General features: G+C 37.9%; 1 protein-coding gene across 2 annotated transcripts in view; it reads left to right on the forward strand.

The window, feature by feature from the left end:
• The window catches only part of Marf (Mitochondrial assembly regulatory factor), a 495,171-nt gene that overhangs the window by 277,573 nt on the left and 198,472 nt on the right, over positions 1 to 19,126 (forward strand). For both annotated transcript variants that reach the window (XM_090376530.1, XM_090376532.1), the window contains exon 10: positions 13,481 to 13,602. In XM_090376530.1, the coding sequence (XP_090232656.1) occupies positions 13,481 to 13,602 (122 nt within the window). The remainder of the gene's footprint in view (positions 1 to 13,480; positions 13,603 to 19,126) is intronic.

Here is a 19,126-nt window from a genome sequence, read left to right on the forward strand (position 1 = left end):
TAACCAGGTTTTCTGTCAAAACAGTCAGATGGGAGGAATTTAGAACTTCTCTATTACAAGACTTACAACCAGGTAACCAAGACTCAGCAAAGCTTATACCCTCCTTGGAAAAGGTACTGCAAAACACCTGTAAGAGTTTATGAAAAACCCACATCCGAGAGCAGCGTCCGGGTGGAGCCAAGAGCTAACATCATTAAGAAGGGAAGTTAACAGTGCAAGGAAGGAATTCCAGCACAAAAGAGCCACATATCCTGCTGCAGAATTAGAAGTCCGAAAAAATATATGGAAACAAGAACAGTTGCTGATTCCCGGAGCATGGTGTATAAAATAGTCTCCCCAACAGGGAGATATAACAAATGCCACCACTGCTGACAGCCAGGGGAATATCGGGGATAAGCTGGGAGGCATTAGTAGGCAATATTTTATTAACTTTATTCGTAGAAGACACAGGCTCACAGACTGAAATTTCTGGAAGAAATGCCAGGATGCTAATGGGCAGCAGAGCCTGCATTCACAGGATGAATTAACATCTGCAATAAATAAAAATAAATAAATAACACTACAAAAAATAAACTGCAATAAATGGACATGATCATCTTGATCCAGAAATTATAGAATTGCTTACAGAGGGCTGTGCTACTGTATTTACAAATGGCTACCAGCTAGCACACTAAACATTAACTTAGCCAATGACTCTGAGAAGGAAAAGACATTAATCAAAACTGAACTGGAATAATTATGGCAAAGTGGCAGTGGGAAAACTTTGATAAAGGCAGGGTTACCATAAAATTCTTCCCTGAATTCGTAGCTGGTGTTAATTGGAATAAAACACATTAGCTCCTACCTGGTCTTTATGCATCCTTCTTAATTACTGGACACAGTTCCCCTAATAGTAAGCTGCACTAGGATTGGTGCACAGCCATTATCCGACTGCAGTGGTACTGAAGACGTGACTGTTACCACCAACCGAAAAGTATTATTCCAATCAAAATATGAGCATTAGAACCTGGTCAAGGGCATCTTTTGGTCCAAAATAAGGATAGCTCTGAGTATTTTACAACCTTTGCCATGGAAGCATTTAAGACAAGATAATCCAGGGTATGCCCACATGCAGATTACCATTGTTAATTAGGCACTACCATTGGGACAGTGTCATGCTGTAGAAAATGCCGAGCATTGACTGCATCCACACTGATATAACCCTCAATCACATACTTAAAACTGAGAGCACAAATGGAACTTTCGAACACTGTAAACCTTGTGGAGTTCTCCAACTTACACTAGTTACACAGTTATTGATTGCTGCTTACAACATGCTTAGTTACTAATTGGCTGATATTTGAAACAGGATGATTAGATGCTCCTCTCTACCAGTCTAGTGATGACAGAGGGAATCTGAATGTGAAATTGATCTTTAGTTACCCTAGCACTTGCTTTAGAGGTGTAAAATAAAGACAGACAAGGCTTTTCCAAATTGGAGGTCTTTTCTTTGGGCTGGCTTTGGTGCTAGGCTGAGGGGAGAATTCATAAATGCTGGACATCTACTGTATGCCCACCAACAAATCTCTGGACTGGACATTCCCATGAAAAAAAAAAAAGAAACCCTATTTTTTTCTGATGGAGCATCTGAACAACAAAATCCAACTTAAAAGTAGGTTACAAGAATATACCCTAATTGATAGTAAAAGTTCCTTCTCTATTGAGCCTTATGCCACACATTTTCACCCCCTCTACCTTAAGAGTTTAATTACTAGTGGAATTTCTTTAATTTGGATATCACATTTTACAAAACTGAAGCAAAAGTCAATCAGTGAACCGTTAGGCTGATAGTTTCTCCCCCCCACAGAGTATTACCTGGTTATCTAAAGTAAATCCCTCCCTGGACCTCCCCCAATTAGAATACCACTATATGTCGCCCCCCCAATGCAGTTATAGTATAATTAGTTACTGTTCATATTTATTTCTTTCCCTAGATAGGATCCCTCTAATTAGGATATCACATTTTCTAAAATGAAGTAACTTCCCTTGTTCACTGAACTTCTTGGTTGATAGTTTTTTACTTACTCACCCCCACAGTTACCTACAACCTGCTGTTTAGTAGTCCAAGGTAAACTCTTCCTTCGACTGGATCTCCCATAATTAGGATACCATTAAGTAAATTGATTGTAAATATCCCTAGCTGCTGAGACTCTATGTAGCTTTTTTATCACCATTTACAGTTGCAATAAAATGAGCTACCTATCTGTGTGCCAAAGGTAACTTCTTCATTAGACAGAACTTCCCATAACTAGGATACCACACCATTAAACTATAGTAAATGTAAATATCCATGAACTATTGCATCTCCAGGCTGACAGAAGATGCTTTCTCCATTTTCACCCCCCCCCCCCCAGTTACAGATCAAATACATAGTCACAGAGGCCTCTGAGAACTTTGTCCCCTAGTTAAGGCAACCTTGTTCATAATAAATTAATAGGTAATATTTACTAACTATCCATTAACTAGTGCTTCTTAAAGTGACAGCTCTGCTTCCCCAACAAAGAGACGGTGATGAAAATTATACTTAAGCTCAAAGTCTCTCCTACAATTTAATCCAAAAATTATAGGCATAAAGAAAGCAGTAAACCACTGATAATCTAATGCTTTTCCAGACAGTTTTAGGTAGCTGATTGCATGCTCCATACATTGTAAAATGGAATTACAGGTAAATAAAGGAAAATTACCCGAGAGTTAGAACCAGTCCACAACGGAACCTCAGTGCCCAGATTTGGGATCACAACAACATGGCCTCAACATGGGTGCTCCTGGCTTTTTTGGCTGGATACAGATAATCTAAACTAAAGACACTGGCGCTGTTTACTGGTGAGAGATTTCGTTACTTTTTATCTGGGGTGGATACTGATTAAACTTTTAACTTGGAATAAATTTGTATGGTAACACCGGGATATTCATCTCGGTTCCAGGCCTCTATACCCCCACAACTTACTAGATACTGGCACTTCACCAGTAGGTTAGTAACATGGAACCCTTTTAAAGGATAGGGCCTACCACAAGGAGACTTGGACCCCAAGAGTGGGAAACCCTAAGTTCAGTCAAGGCAGTTTCTGCCCAAGCATGCTGAACTGCTAATACCTGGATGCCCAAATTCAGACTGCTTACAATGGCACAAAGCCGGTTGGCCCCGGGTGCCAAGCGTATTTCGAGGCCAAGCTATATTCTTGCGATTTATAAAGTGCTCTTGATAAGCGATTGAAATTATATTTTACGTTCACATTTCTATAAACAGTTTTACTTTAAAAACAGTTCTATACTTGAAAAGTAACAAGTAGAACACAGGAAGGAAATACACCTTTCTTTACATTTTCCTCTATTTATATTTTTACTAATTAACTAACACTTCAACCGCTTGGCCTCCGAGCGGCACTGCTCCTGCCTCCCCGTGGCGGGGCCGGTAACCTGGGGGAAAAGTTATCCTCCAGGGCGAAAAGGAGTAACGATGGATATAAATGACTATCCACCACTAGAGCCTTCAAATTTAAGGCCAGACATATCAAATGATGATGACCTAAACCAACCAAAAAGGCTCCGAAGAGAAGTGCAGAGCAATGAGATGCCAAACTTCCTTGTAATACATTCGCTCTCCAACCAGCCTGTCGGCAAATTATCACCATTTGTCATCCAAAGATTTTTGGAATCCATTGCTGGTACACCGAAAATGGTTAAACGTCTGCAATCCGGAGACCTCCTAATCGAAACAGCCTCCTCAAAACATTCAGAATGGCTGCTTAAAACAACAACCTTTGCTGGGATACCCGTATCTATAACTCCCCACAATACGTTAAACTCGTCAAAAGGTGTCATCACAAAGTGGGACCTGATTACAGTATCTGAAGAGGAATTAGTACAGGAACTGGGCAATCAAAAAGTAATTAGTGCAAAACGTATAAAAACCAAAAAAGATGGAAATCTTGTTCCAACCCGATCCATAATTTTAACATTCAGCACCCCAGACTTGCCATCCTCAGTAAAAGCTGGCTATTTAAACTGCCGAATACGGCCTTACATACCTAATCCTCTACGTTGCTTTAAATGCCAAAAATATGGACATTCGCAACAAGCATGTAGAGGTGATGCCATTTGTCCAATTTTTGGTTCCAAGGAGCATACACAAACAGACTGTTCAGCCTCAAGTCCCATTTGTCCCAACTGCAAAGAAAGTCATCCAGCCTTTTCCAAATCTTGTGAAATGTGGAAAACGGGGAAGAAAATCCAAAAATATAAAATAGAGCACAAAGTTACGTACCCCGAGGCACGCAGACAGGTTATGTCGACCATGCCCAGTCGTTCATATGCAGCTCACACTCGAAGCTTTAATTCAACAGCAGCTCAAACAGATGTATCCATACCTCCCTGCACATCTCTAGCTAACTGGGTTAAAAACACATTATCAAACCCTGTCAAAGACACACATCAAATTAAAATCAGTGAATCGACCAACACTCCAATCAGTATCCCAGTTGAGACTCGGACAGTCCCGCATGACAAAGAAAAACTGAAAACAACTAAACACAACAATAAACCTGAATCATCCACTGGTAGTATGGAAGTAGATGTAAACCCAGATCATGAAGAACCAATACTAGAACTTCACGCAAACGATACTATGGATACCGGTCGCCCTACCTTCCCGAAAAGAGACCGAAAAAAATCCTCCTCAAACAAAAAACAGTCAGATGAATCATCCTCAACTAAACAAAAATGACCCACAGCATCTTACAATGGAATTGCAGAGGCTTTCGTTCAAACACAGACGATATTCAATACCTAATTAATCAATATTCTCCGGTTGCCTTTTGTCTACAGGAAACTTACCTAACCACACAAATTTCTCCTTCGATAAAGAACTATTGCATTTATCGAAGAGATCGAAATACCGCTAGCGCTGCCCATGGTGGTGTGGCAATCCTAGTAAATTCAAAGATCCCAACTAAACATATCCCACTCCAAATTAATATAGAAGCTGTTGCTGTTCATATAATTCTCCATAGTGCAATAACACTAGTCTCAATATACCTACCGCCAAACTGTACTAACTCTTTAAAAGATCTTGAAGACCTCTTTGTACAGATACCTCCACCTCTCTGTATATTAGGGGACTTTAATGGGCACCACCCATTATGGGGCTCTCCTAAATTGGATAGACGAGGCCGACTAATTGAAAGTTTTTTGGATGCACGAAATCTCACTATATTCAATACAGGTGCACCGACACACGTACAGCTTCCAACAGGACACACCTCAGCAATAGATCTCTCAATTTCTTCACCAGTACTAGTCCCAGCCATAGAGTGGTATGTAATGAACGATCCCATGGGCAGTGACCACTTCCCAATAGTATGCAACTTTCTGAAAGCAAAGACTCCCTCAATTCAACCCTGCAGAAAGTGGAAATTTGTCCGAGCAGACTGGGCAAAATTTCAATCATCAATTGACCTCGATGAGGAAAAAATCCGCCTCCAGCACATTGATGATGTGGCAGATTACATCACGTCGCATCTAAATGTGGCTAAAGACACAATACCAATATCAAATCCGCCGGGCCGAAAGCATTATAATTACTGGTGGAATGATAAATGCACCACAGCAAAGAGAGCAAAAAATAAAGCCTGGAATTTGTTTCGGAAATGTCCGAGCACAGTCAATCTCATTAATTATAAGAAATTAAGGGCAAAAGCACGCTTCATACAAAAACAAGCAAAGAAAGAATCCTGGACCCGTTTTGCATCCACTTTTCACAGAAATACCGATCCCAAAATAATATGGAAAAAAATTAGACAGCTGTCTGGTAAGTTTCCTACCATACCTTCTGCAATCCTCTCCTGGAATGGAAAAGATCTCTCTAATCCAGTAGATATAGCCAATGCTTTAGGCAATACTTTTGCAGAAATCTCAGCAATGTCAGCCTATACTACCTCATTCCAAAGAATTAAAAACACTAAAGAAAAGCATGCTATTCATTTTCAAACTACCCGTCTTCTCCCATATAACAAACCTCTGCAATATTCTGAACTTTTACATGTCATTAGAACAGCTCGCAATGGTGCTGCTGGGCCAGATGGGATTTATTATGTCATGCTACAACATCTTGATGACAAAGCTCTGCGCTGCCTCCTGGTCTTTTACAATCGCATATTTTTAGAAAATGTTTTTCCAGCATCTTGGCATCACTCTACAATTTTGGCATTCCTGAAGCCTGGAAAAGATCCATCCAACCCAAATAGCTATAGACCCATATCTCTCTCTCAAGCTGCCTCAGTAAAATCCTTGAGAAAATTATCCACAGAAGACTCGTCTGAATCATTGAGTCGGAACATCTAATGAGCCATTGTCAATATGGCTTTCGCCAAAACAGATCATGCTTAGATCTTATGGTCAAGGCCGAATTTGCCATCCATAATGCTTTTGTCAAACATGAACATCTAGTAATGGTTTCAATAGACATAGAGAAGGCTTTTGATACCACCTGGCGGTATGGTATACTTAGTGATCTTTAATTTCTCGGACTACGAGGCAATCTTCCTATATTCATTCAGAACTTTCTACATACTAGATCATTTCAAGTTCGATATCAACATGCCCTTTCCCCAACTTTCATCCACGAAGAAGGTGTTCCACAGGGATCAGTACTGAGTGCCACTCTTTTTGCTCTGAGAATAGATTCTATTACTAAGCAGCTTCCAAATACAATTGAGACTTACCTTTATGCAGATGACCTTTCCATCTCTTGTCATTCTCAAAACATGAGGTCTATTGAAAGACAGCTTCAGATATCACTTAATAAAATTCAACAATGGGCGAGCCTCAACGGCTATCGGCTCTTACAACAGAAAACAGTTGCCATCCATTTCTGTAGACAACGCAAACTTCATCCAGATCCTGAACTTCAAATTTCTAATGTCTTTGTCCCGGTCACCAGCAACATCCGATTTCTACGATTAACCCTTGACAATAAGTTAAATTTCCTAGATCATATTAAAAATGTACGGACTTCATGTCTAAAAAAGTTAAACATACTCAGAGCTTTATCTGCCCAAACATGGGATGCAGATCGTACTTCTCTGCTTCGGCTATACAGGTCATTAATCAGATCCCGCCTTGATTATGGAGCTCCCATCTATGATTCTGCCAGAATGAGCGCATTACGCTGGCTTGATCCCATTCAACACAGTGCTTTGAGGATTGCACTTGGTGCTTTTAGAACATCGCCCAAACATAGTCTCTATATTGGTGCTCACGAGCCCCCATTATCGTTACGTAGAAAAACACTGTTACTAAAGTATGCCGTTAAGATACAAAGCTGTGCCTCGCATCCGATTCAGTCATATTTGTTCAATCCACCACTAGAAAACCTCTTCAGAAATAAACCTAGCATAGTAATGCCAGCTGGTCTTCGTCTCCTTCAACTGATGGAAGTTTGGAATCTTTCCGTTCATTCCGTACAACAGGTAGCAACCTGCTGTCAACCACCATGGGCTTCTCTTCCTCTGGTGACTTGTGACACTTATCTCTGCCAATGGGGAAAAGACATTTTACAAGCATCTAATATCATACAACTTCTTGCAGTTCACACTCAAAGATATTCTGATTTTTCCCCAATTTATACAGATGGCTCTAAATCAAATTCAAATGTTGGAGCAGCTGCAGTGTTTCCGAATACCGTTATTTCAGTATCCCTTCCACCTGAATTCAGTATCTTTTCAGCTGAAATATATGCAATTAAACTGGCCTTACAAAATCTCTGTGCTGATCGATCTTTAAAATCAGTTATTTACACCGATTCGCTTAGTTCAATCATGGCTTTATGTAATTTCTCAGATAAAGTTCACCCTGTTATAGAAGAAATACGAAACATTACTAAAAATTGAAGAACGCCGTCAACAGGTCATCTTCTGTTGGATTCCAGCACATTCTGGTATTTTGGGCAATGAACTGGCTGATAAAGCCGCAAAAAATCCAAATAGCTTAGACTTAACTAATATCCCTGTTCCGCCATCAGACTTTGCAGTAGCTATTCAAGCTGCATGCTTGTCAGAATGGACAACAATATGGCACTCTCAAACAAATAATAAATTCTTTCAATTTAAACACGATCCAAAAAATTGGTGCTCCAGTATCCGTACATCAAGACGAGAAGAAGTAGTCCTATCAAGGGCAAGAATAGGTCATACCCATCTAACCCATCTTTATTTACTTAGAGGAGACGATCCACCACAGTGTCCACATTGCTATATAAATCTGACTGTTAAACACATACTCATTGACTGCCCCTACTATAGACAAGACAGAGCATCAACCCTGCTATCACTGGTAAATCTTAATAAACCAATAACTTTAGAGAATCTCATTGGTGACAAGGCAAATATTTTTGAATTTTTCAACTTTCTGAAACAGATTAGACTTTTAAATCTTTTCTGATTTTATAAAATTTTTTTGATTTCCCTATATAAAAAATGAATAGGCGCATTATAGCCATAGTAGTTTATGTGCCATTAAACACCCATAACAACAACAACAACAAAGCCGGTTTGGGAATATTGGAAACCTCTCATAGGGTAATTTCAGTTATGACTTGGTTTCTTAATGGTTTGGAAACAAAATTGACACCTGACATTGGTAATGTTGTGCCAGTGTGGAACTAACTTCTTTGCTCTTTTTGACAGGTGGGAACCACTGATACTGGGATCTCTAGTTATTCCCAGGTGGTCGTACCCCCTTGGAACCCTGCTTCCATTTGTTTCTTTGGAAGGATTATCCTTCCAAGGGAAAAAATGGCAACCCCTCTCTTAGAGGGATAGGATTTCCTGCCAACACTAGGATGTGATTCCTTAGTGTGGAATGTGAGTGACCTCATGTTTCTGTGGTATCACCATTATAGAGCTTTTTCTTCCCACTCTCCCTATAATTACAGTCAGAGGGAGCTAACTGTCCCTCTGACCGTAAGTTCTCTTGATGTCTTATGGGGGCTGTTTCTTTAGAGGGGCACCCCTTTCCCTCTTTACCCCAAATCTTTTTTTTTTTTTTTTTTCCCTTGGGGGATGCCTCTTACTTCCTCCTCTCTAGCCTTCTGTTCCTCTTTGATCTTTCAATTTCCTTTTTTTTTAAGATAGAGTGAATTAGTTTATGTAGTTTAGCCTTATAAAATTAACCCTAAATTAAACCCAAATCAAATTACTTTTATCTGCTTAACTTAATCTCCGGCATAAAAGTAAATTAACTTAGCCTGAGGGTGCATCCTAGCATGTTTACTTACTAGATAGTAGAGGCCCAGCTCCATGTGCCAGAGATGAATTCTGAAAGGCAGATTTCCAGGTGATTGCAACGTCCCAATTACTAAGAGGCCAGTCACATAACACTAACAACACACTACACTACACTACCCTCACTGACTGGCTTTATAAAGTCTGTATCTTCAACCAGAAACATCATATGGAGTTGAGGGAAACCTTTAGCACTGCTTATAACATGTACCTGTCTAAGCAGTGCCAAAGGTTACTCTCATGCAGAGTTGAGGGTAATATTTGGCACTGCTTAGATAGTTACACATTATAGTGCATCATTTTCAATTTAAATTTTTTGTTGGCAAGTTTCAACTACATCTTGGTGTCATTAAAGATGAAGAAATATATGAAGCAATGGATTTTTTGCAGTATGAGTTGTGTGTTTCAGTGTGAGAACACACTACTATGAAAGAAGGAATTGGTGTGCAGTGGTCCTTCGTTAGGGAACTGAAAAGTGCAAAAGGAAACTTAAAATATTACATACTATCTCATGTGATGCTTGTCATTTTAACAATTCCTCATAGCAGTGATGAGTGTGTGTCAGAATATTCAGCCAAATTGCTCCTGACAGTCAAGTCTAGACAACAGAGCCATTGTTATAAACTGAATTGACTAAACACTTTTGAAGAGGACTTTGTCCTCTTCAAAGGTTTGAAAACATATGTTCCAGTATACAATCCTATTTGTATATTTTCTTTTAGAATGTTTATGTTGTCAGTGTAATTTAATATGTAGTACAGTGTGGACTTTACAAAAACTTCCTGCTATTTGCAAAAAAACTTCCTGTTTTTTTTGTGTTTTCATTAAAAAAAAAAATCTTGTTTTCCTCCTATTTACAATTACCTGATTCACTATCTTTTAATACTAATAATATGAGGTCTGTCTTTGCAAAGCTATTTTTTTAAATTTTACTTAAAACTGAGTAGTAAAACAATATGTCAATAAGGAATACATTAACAATAACTTACCTCAAAGAGAAAAAGCAGTAAAATTTAATAAATTATATTTCTCAAGCGTTTAGGGCATAAGCCTCAAGCTATGAAGGAGTCTAGACTATGTATAAATATAGTGCAAATGCATCAGGAATACATAGCTATATCTGAATAAATCAGATTATTAATAAAACGGCATCGTTTTAAGTTATATCTCATATTGTGAATACCTTCACAACGAGTTGCCATGATATTGCACTACTTCGAAAAGTAACGCTTCACCTAAGGAGAAGACTAATGTTACTTATTCTCAGATGGATACCACCACCCAGACGGCACCGTTTCAGGGCTATTTGGCCCTTCTTCGGTGGGTGGGTAGGTACCCGAGTGATGCAATGATGGCAAAACAGTTATGAAGTATAACTCCACAATATGAGAGATGCCTGATGGTGTATCATGTATTTAGACTCAAGCGTTTAGGGCATAAGCCTCAAGCTATGAAGGAGTCTAGACTATGTATAAATATAGTGCAAATGCATCAGGAATACATAGCTATATCTGAATAAATCAGATTATTAATAAAACGGCATCGTTTTAAGTTATATCTCATATTGTGAATACCTTCACAACGAGTTGCCATGATATTGCACTACTTCGAATAAGTAACGCTTCACCTAAGGAGAAGACTAATGTTACTTATTCTCAGATGGATACCACCACCCAGACGGCACCGTTTCAGGGCTATTTGGCCCTTCTTCGGTGGGTGGGTAGGTACCCGAGTGATGCAATGATGGCAAAACAGTTATGAAGTATAACTCCACAATATGAGAGATGCCTGATGGTGTATCATGTATTTAGACTCAAGCGTTTAGGGCATAAGCCTCAAGCTATGAAGGAGTCTAGACTATGTATAAATATAGTGCAAATGCATCAGGAATACATAGCTATATCTGAATAAATCAGTTTTATTAATAATCTGATTTATTCAGATATAGCTATGTATTCCTGATGCATTTGCACTATATTTATACATAGTCTAGACTCCTTCATAGCTTGAGGCTTATGCCCTAAACGCTTGAGTCTAAATACATGATACACCATCAGGCATCTCTCATATTGTGGAGTTATACTTCATAACTGTTTTGCCATCATTGCATCACTCGGGTACCTACCCACCCACCGAAGAAGGGCCAAATAGCCCTGAAACGGTGCCGTCTGGGTGGTGGTATCCATCTGAGAATAAGTAACATTAGTCTTCTCCTTAGGTGAAGCGTTACTTATTCGAAGTAGTGCAATATCATGGCAACTCGTTGTGAAGGTATTCACAATATGAGATATAACTTAAAACGATGCCGTTTTATTAATAATCTGATTTATTCAGATATAGCTATGTATTCCTGATGCATTTGCACTATATTTATACATAGTCTAAATTATATTTTCAATAACTCACTGTGCTTTACATTCCTTCAGCTCTGAGTTATTGAAGTCTCCCATATCATCAACTCTTATAGACTTCAAAATGGCTTCTGGGACCTGATTGAAATTCATATCCAGAGTAGAATTTCCAACCTGCAGTTGTAAGTACATGAGATTGTGAGTAATCTCGTGAGTACACGAGATTCCGTGAGTACAGAACACGTAAAATTTAAGTACCAGTCAGGTTTTCGCCTGTAGCTTCTCATAGGAGTGGCCAGGATATGGGAAAAGCATATCAAAGGAATCTCATGAGTACAGAAATGATGAAGGAAACAACACCGACACAACAACTGAAAAAAAAAAAAAAAAAACCGGTACAGAGGGACTTAATTCAAAAATGTCAACATAGCACTGGCTGCCATGATACAGATGCATTACTGCCAAAGATGGAACAAAGGGAAGAGGTGGTCCTCAGTAGGAGATATCGCCACCCCTAATATCAATGCAGGCTTTGCACTGCCTGTCCATACTTAGAACAATATTGTTGATAAGTTCTTGTGGTGACATCGTCCATTCCTATGTCAGCACCATCTTCAACTGGTGAACATTTTCTGGTGGGTGTGTATGTGCTGCTAGGTATCTCCAGAGCATCCCATATGTGTTTGATGGGATGCAGTGTGATGGGGGTGTGGTGTTATCATCCATAAGCCTGTCCATACTTAGAACAATATTTTTGATAAGTTCTTGTGGTAACATCGTCCATTCCTCTGTCAGCACCATCTTCAGCTGGTAAACATTTTCTGGTGGGTGTGAGCGTACCGCTAGGCATCTCCAGAGCGTCCCATATGTGTTCAGTGGGATGCAGTACGATGGGGTGTGGTGTTATCATCCATAAACATGAACTCGGGGCCAGTGGCACCTCGGAACAGATGCACATGGGGAAGGATTACCTCAGTACAGTAGCATGCACCGGTTACAATACCACTTTCCAGTATCTGGAGTTGTGTACATCCATCCAAGATAACGCCTCCCCAGACGAGAATGCCTTGATCACCATATCAATCCCTTTCAGTGATGTTTGCAGGTTGCCATGTGCCAATCTCTCGCCAGATTAGCTGATATCCAGAATTGCTGCTGAGACTGAATCTACTCTCGTCAGTAAAGAGTACCTTAAGTAAAGATTTTATTGTCGTAACCTTTAGAAATAGCGTTGTCCTTAACTTAATTAGTCCTTAACTTTTGCACACCAGTGTAGCATTTGTCCATATACTTTTTTTTTTTTTTTTTTTTTTTTTTTGGTAGTTGTTGTCGCATCGGCTTCTGTGGCCATATTGCACCTCCCAAGGTTTTTGCAGTACTTTGATCCAAGCCCGAGGCGGGAATCGAACCCGCGACCTTTGGGTTGCCGGGTAGGTACTTTACCCACTCGGCTAGCCCGGTCGGCGTCCATATACTGCAATGGTCTTAAATTCATTTCATTTAATTTCTTACATGAATTGCTTTTAAACTCAGTATTATTGATACTTTCATTAAAATTCTTATTTGAAGTTGTTTCATCTTTCCGTATGATTAAGCAATAAAAAATACATAAATTCATAATTTTATTTTTAAATCTTGTAAAGAATAAGCTTGGCAGCCAATTTTTAGAAATTAATTTCTATATAATCTAGAAAATACAAAAAGTGGTTCTCTGTTTGATTGTTTAATTGATTGTCAGTATGATTGTTTTTATATAGAAGAGAGCTATTATCATTATGATTAGAACTTACCCTATTCACTCTTTTGATATAGGAATGCTTATCCAAATCTGCTGTAAAAACGAAATTTGAACAGCATACAGAAAGAGGAAGAACAATTACAAATGATCTACGATTTATCATGGATAGTGTCTTTGAGAATGCCTCTCTCTTGAAGTATATTTCTTTTTAAATCTTCAAATTTTCTCTCTCTTGAAGTATATTTCTTTTTAAATTGTCAAATTTTCATTTATCAGATTTTTAATTCTAAATTTGATTTAGTAATTAATATTTTGATTTATTTTTGTTTTAGGATGACACTGTTTTACCTGCAGAACTGGTTAAATTAGTGTAATATGACAAAAACAGTTTTTGTCATATTACACTAATTTAACCAGTTCTGCAGGTAAATTATAGATTATGGTTTTCTTGAGATTTAGCTTTTTTCCTTAAATAATACTATTTCAGAAATTCAAGCCTGGCATAGCTTAGATGGTGTCAGGTCTGAAAGAAAAGTTTGTGGTTGTTTCTTTGACAGCTGAGTGTGTTCTAAGCACAATTAATTTAAACTAATTTAAGTTAATTTAAGCACAATTAATTAAATTTAAACTCTTTATCATTCACATGATAAAGAATACAAGGATGGCACCATATTTAACAATCATGGTTACTTGAGCCATGGTCACCCAAAGCAAATATACTACTTTTCGTCCCTCATACCTGACCCCTCAGCTATGTCACACATATCCTAAGCACATTTAACTCTTCTGTTTCAACTACAAAGAAATAGCAATAGCCATAGTCATAGTCTGTATCTGGAAGAATAAAATTTTGTGTTTCTAGATAGGCAGACAAACTCTAAGCACATTCAACTCTGCTGTTTGAACTGCAAAGAATAGCTATTACCCGCAGAGATCTCGAGTATTAGCATATTGGAGTTGAGTTGTCTTCGGGTCACTGTTTAAGGATAAATTTGAATATCCTTGAATATCCTTTGAATATCTGTAAGCAGGCAGTCTAGCTCACTAAATTCTGCTCTAGTTAACTCAAATTGATGAACAAAATTTTCTATTCAGATAATAACAAAAATAAATTTTAGATATTAGTATTAGTGATTGAGTACAAGGAAGCTGCACTATCCAAAAATAAATGGATAAATTCTAATAAAGTACAATAAAAAAAAGAATAAATAACAGAAATAGAAAATAAAATACATATAAAAAAGGAAATGGGCAAATAAACTACCTATGCATTTTTCTTCTCACATAGGTAACTATCCAGCTGATATATGAGGAGAAACGTATGTTTACTCAAGCTGTCAGCCTTCTGGGAGTAACTTATTCCAATAATTGGTCTTGGGTATTAGCCCCAGGTATCCAGCCATGATGGGTATTATGCATTAAGTTAATATTATTATTATTATAAAGATCATCCAATCGGTTAAAGACATGATAGATAATATTTTGGTAATACTACCTCGAGGAGATAATAAGTTAAAAGTATTGAACTATACATGGTCTGATTAACTAATTACTAATGATCTAAAAACAAATTTCCAATGTGTTCAATGAAGGACATGATTATACACAAAGTAGACTCTAATCAAAATTAAACAACAGTTTGCTTCATAGAGGTAAAAAATTTTTACGCATAAATGCATTTAAGTTGGCAGTCCTGACGATTAACGTGAAACTATGTGACTTACCTTTGGTGAAGGCAAGGTGGAGTGGCGCCAACAGTGATTGGCAGAAACAAGCTAGATAACACAAACCACTTCCCTCTCCACTTTTTGCATGACAACAGCTTTCTTCTGTTGTTCAATAAAGTCTATCACAGTGTTTCCTCTTCTCTGGGTTGAAGTCAATCTTTCTTTCTATGGCATTTGACAAACAGTGATACCGTACACTGAAATTACTTTACGTCACCAATTTGGGACTGATTCATGCGTAAAATTTTTTTTTTTTCGTAATCAACAGTATATCACAGTCAATTGCTGCCTTCTTCCTTTTCTTCTCACCGATAGTGGAGTGCACACCCTGTTCTGGTTTCTACTGTTCGTTCAGTTGACGATATCACTGGCCATCCATTTTCTATAATTTCATCTTGCTGCTAGCCATCCATTTTCTCTAACTACAGCTTGCTTTTAGCTGTCGATTTTCTATAATTACAGCTTGCTTCTGTGTATGTACGATATCACTGTACTCTGAATGCCATAGAAAGAGGAAACATTGTCATAGACCTTATTCCATAGAAGAGAAAACATTGTCATAGACCTTATTCCATAGAAGAGAAAACATTGTCATAGACCTTATTCCATAGAAGAGAAAACATTGTCATAGACCTTATCGAACAACAGCCAAAAGCTTAGTTCCATGCCCACGTGGAGAGGAAAGCAGCATGTGGGATGTGGCTTGTGTCTGCCAATCACTGTTGGCACCACTCCTCCTAGCCTTTGTCAAAAGTAAGTCACATAGTTTCGTGTTTAGTTGTCAGGACTGTGCCAGCTTAAATGCATTTTTACCCATTTTTTCTTAACCAGTAGCTTAATAGACTATACATTATGTACCTATTGTGAAAATTTGTTGTCAGTGTGCTCTGCAGTTCATGCTGAATGTAAATAATAACAGATGAATAAATAAATAAATCTGTGGCCATTGTTAATCCACTGCAGGATGGAGGATACCTAAACATATCATGCTCAGGGAAATAGACCATAATGTGCAGCACTAGTCCAGTGCAGGTTGATTGTATTTAGTAGTCAGGGGCTTGAACCCCAGTCTACTCAAACAGCAGGTGCTATTACACTCTTGACCACTTGGCTATAGAGGCCTCTACAGATGATCGTAATATTACTCCGTTTAAAATGTTAAAATAAAATAACATAAAATATTGCATGTTAAATATGGATAGTGGCGCAATGTATCAGAAGAGTAAAGATCTGTAATAATACAAGTGACGCACTTATCGATCTCAAGCATAAATTATTAGATAATGGTTACCCGCATAATTTCATTATTAAGCATATGAATACTGCCTTGTCCATAGCCCTAAATAAATATCACGATAATTTAAACAAGTTGGATACTCTGGAAGCCATTTGGCATACCTAACTCTGAATTATACTTAGTTGGAATATTTTCTCAGTTTTAATGGAATTAATATATTGGTATAAGGTTATATGAGTAGCTGGTTTTATACATTGGTATCGATTGAGCGTGGCTGTTACTGCTTAGCCTATGTATTTACATGTACATACTAGGTACTGCTGTATTAACACGCTATATATAGCTTACACTCATTAAAAAAGTCATACCTATATGGGTTTTTACAGTAGGAATTAATTCGTTTCTCTTCTCCTACTTTGTTTTATCTTCTCCATCTGAGAATTTATTAGATTTGCTTTCACTACTAAAGAGGGCGTCTGTTTTACTTTTATTTATCTTAATTTAGGCCGTCAGTAGATATTTGACACAAATTAGGTGGCGCTGACAGTGCAGCGGTTATATACGACTGGTTACAGTCGTATATAACCGCTGCACTATCACTTAGACTTACAGGCTTTTAGTTGTTTCTGCTACTGGCTATGGTAACGTATGGATCTTAGTATCGTCGTTGGGGTTACTATACGGGTACCTCGTACCACCCCGTGTTCTTTATCGATTTAACGCTTAGCATTCTACTTTATAGGTTCGACACTACTTGACATATTTACGTAGGTATAATTTAGCGCTAATATGAAGTAGGAATTAGCCATTCCATTTTGTACTTACTCATTTTATTGATATCTTTCACCGGCTCTTACTACCTTACCAGGATCCCTACCTTTTAGGGTCGGGAAGTTACGCCCCCGGTAATATCCGAAGTATGATTGATTATTTGCTTTTCTTTCGCTTTTTACTTTTATCTATCCTCTTGCCTTTTTTCATACCTCACGAACTATTAGAGTAATTCGAGGGGGAGTGAGGTACTATTTCTTTACCTATACTGCTTTCCGTTCTCCTTATGTTAGCTAATTTAGCCTTATTCTGCAATCAATTGGTTCTCAGTTGTGCTTATGTTTTCGCAGCTATCGGTCGGGCTAAATGTCATCCAGCCTGTATACTTATAAATTACCATTTACACATACCCCCTTAATGGTTAGCTTGCCTAGTACTTATATGGCTTACTTAGTTCTCCTTTTAATATTATTATCCATCATTATGGACTCTTTTTGGTCTTAGTTATACAGGCAGATGACAACAGAAACTGATAGCTCAGCCTAACTAGGGTTGGATATTTTGTAGGGGTTTAGCCCTCGAAAAAGTCCCTTGCAAAATACCTTTTCCCACGTAAGGCTTATTATATTATATTATATTATATTAATTAACCTATTATATATGTTTTTTCATTTTTAACGGGAGTACGGTCGGCTGGGGTCTGCCTCGATTTTCAAACTATGGAGGGTTCTTGCACTATAACTTATTTAATTATGGTATATATATATATATATATATATGTATATATGAGGAAATTTATATTTATTATTTAATTTTAAAATTGTAATACTTCTAAGTCTAATACTTAATAATTTTAAAATTATGAAGTTATGTAAATGTAAACATATCAGAGTTTGGATAATTTACTTTGAATTATCCAACCCCCCCCCCAGGTGCATTAGCATATATGTGTAACATGCCTATTGACTTCACCTACCTTGTTTATCTGCATGTAACAGCTCAACTCCCAGTGGATGGATTTTCATGAAATTTTATATTTCTACGTATTTATGTTGTTATTTGGCTTTTTTTAGGAGATTAGCAACTAAGGCCATATTGCTCCGGGGATATGCGATGGTCATTCCTTGACCTTTCCATATTCGGTGGTCACGGGCTCGAACACCCTGGTCTAATCAAGAAGCGTGTGCTACGCACTCTGCTCCTGCCCACCTGGCTACGGAGGCGCATTCTACGTTAAAAAAAAAAAAAAAAAAACGAGCTGTTCCAAATTTTATTAAAATTGGAATGTAGGAATGGAGCAATTATTATTTTTTTTTTTTTTCTTCATCCTCATGTAATAACTTTCCCAATGAATTGAATTTTCAGGAAATTTTATATTTGTGCCTTTTAGAAAGATGTATAGAGCCATCATAAATCTCGTTCAAATCAGACTATTAGAAATCTGACCGCTATTACTTCTTAGTGCACAAGGGTCCAATCTTATTTGCTTTCTGCTTCGTTGTATTCTCATATGTGGAAAAATTCCTTGTCGCCATTCTTTTCTCTCTTTGCCAATTCTTTCTCATTTGCAGCCTTAGCCTCCCTAACCTTATTTAAAGTACTATTACAGATCAACTTGTACCTCTTGTAGGCTTCAGTAATTTTCGTTGCTCTGTAACTATCCCATGCTATCTTTTTCTGCTCTGCTCTGCTCTGTTCTGTTTTGTTTGTGTAGCCAGCTCCGCATTCATCCATTTCAGAATCCTCCTCCTGCAATATTTTCTTAAAGGTAGTGTTCATGGCTTTGTGATTTCTGCTTTAAAGGTATTCCAGAATAAAAATGTATTCACCCTCACTCTGCAATATGCCCAATTAATAGGTGCCATATAGCACCTTAAACTAAGTCCCATCTTCTGAAATTAAAACCGTGCCCTTAACTATTGCAGCATCTTTCATCTTCCAACTGACGATTGTGTCATCACTACTGGAAAATGGTTCATGTACTT

This window comes from Mastigoproctus giganteus, chromosome 6, assembly GCF_048544385.1.
Source record: "Mastigoproctus giganteus isolate SK-2022 chromosome 6, ASM4854438v1, whole genome shotgun sequence".
Classification (NCBI taxonomy): Eukaryota; Metazoa; Arthropoda; class Arachnida; order Uropygi; family Thelyphonidae; genus Mastigoproctus; species Mastigoproctus giganteus.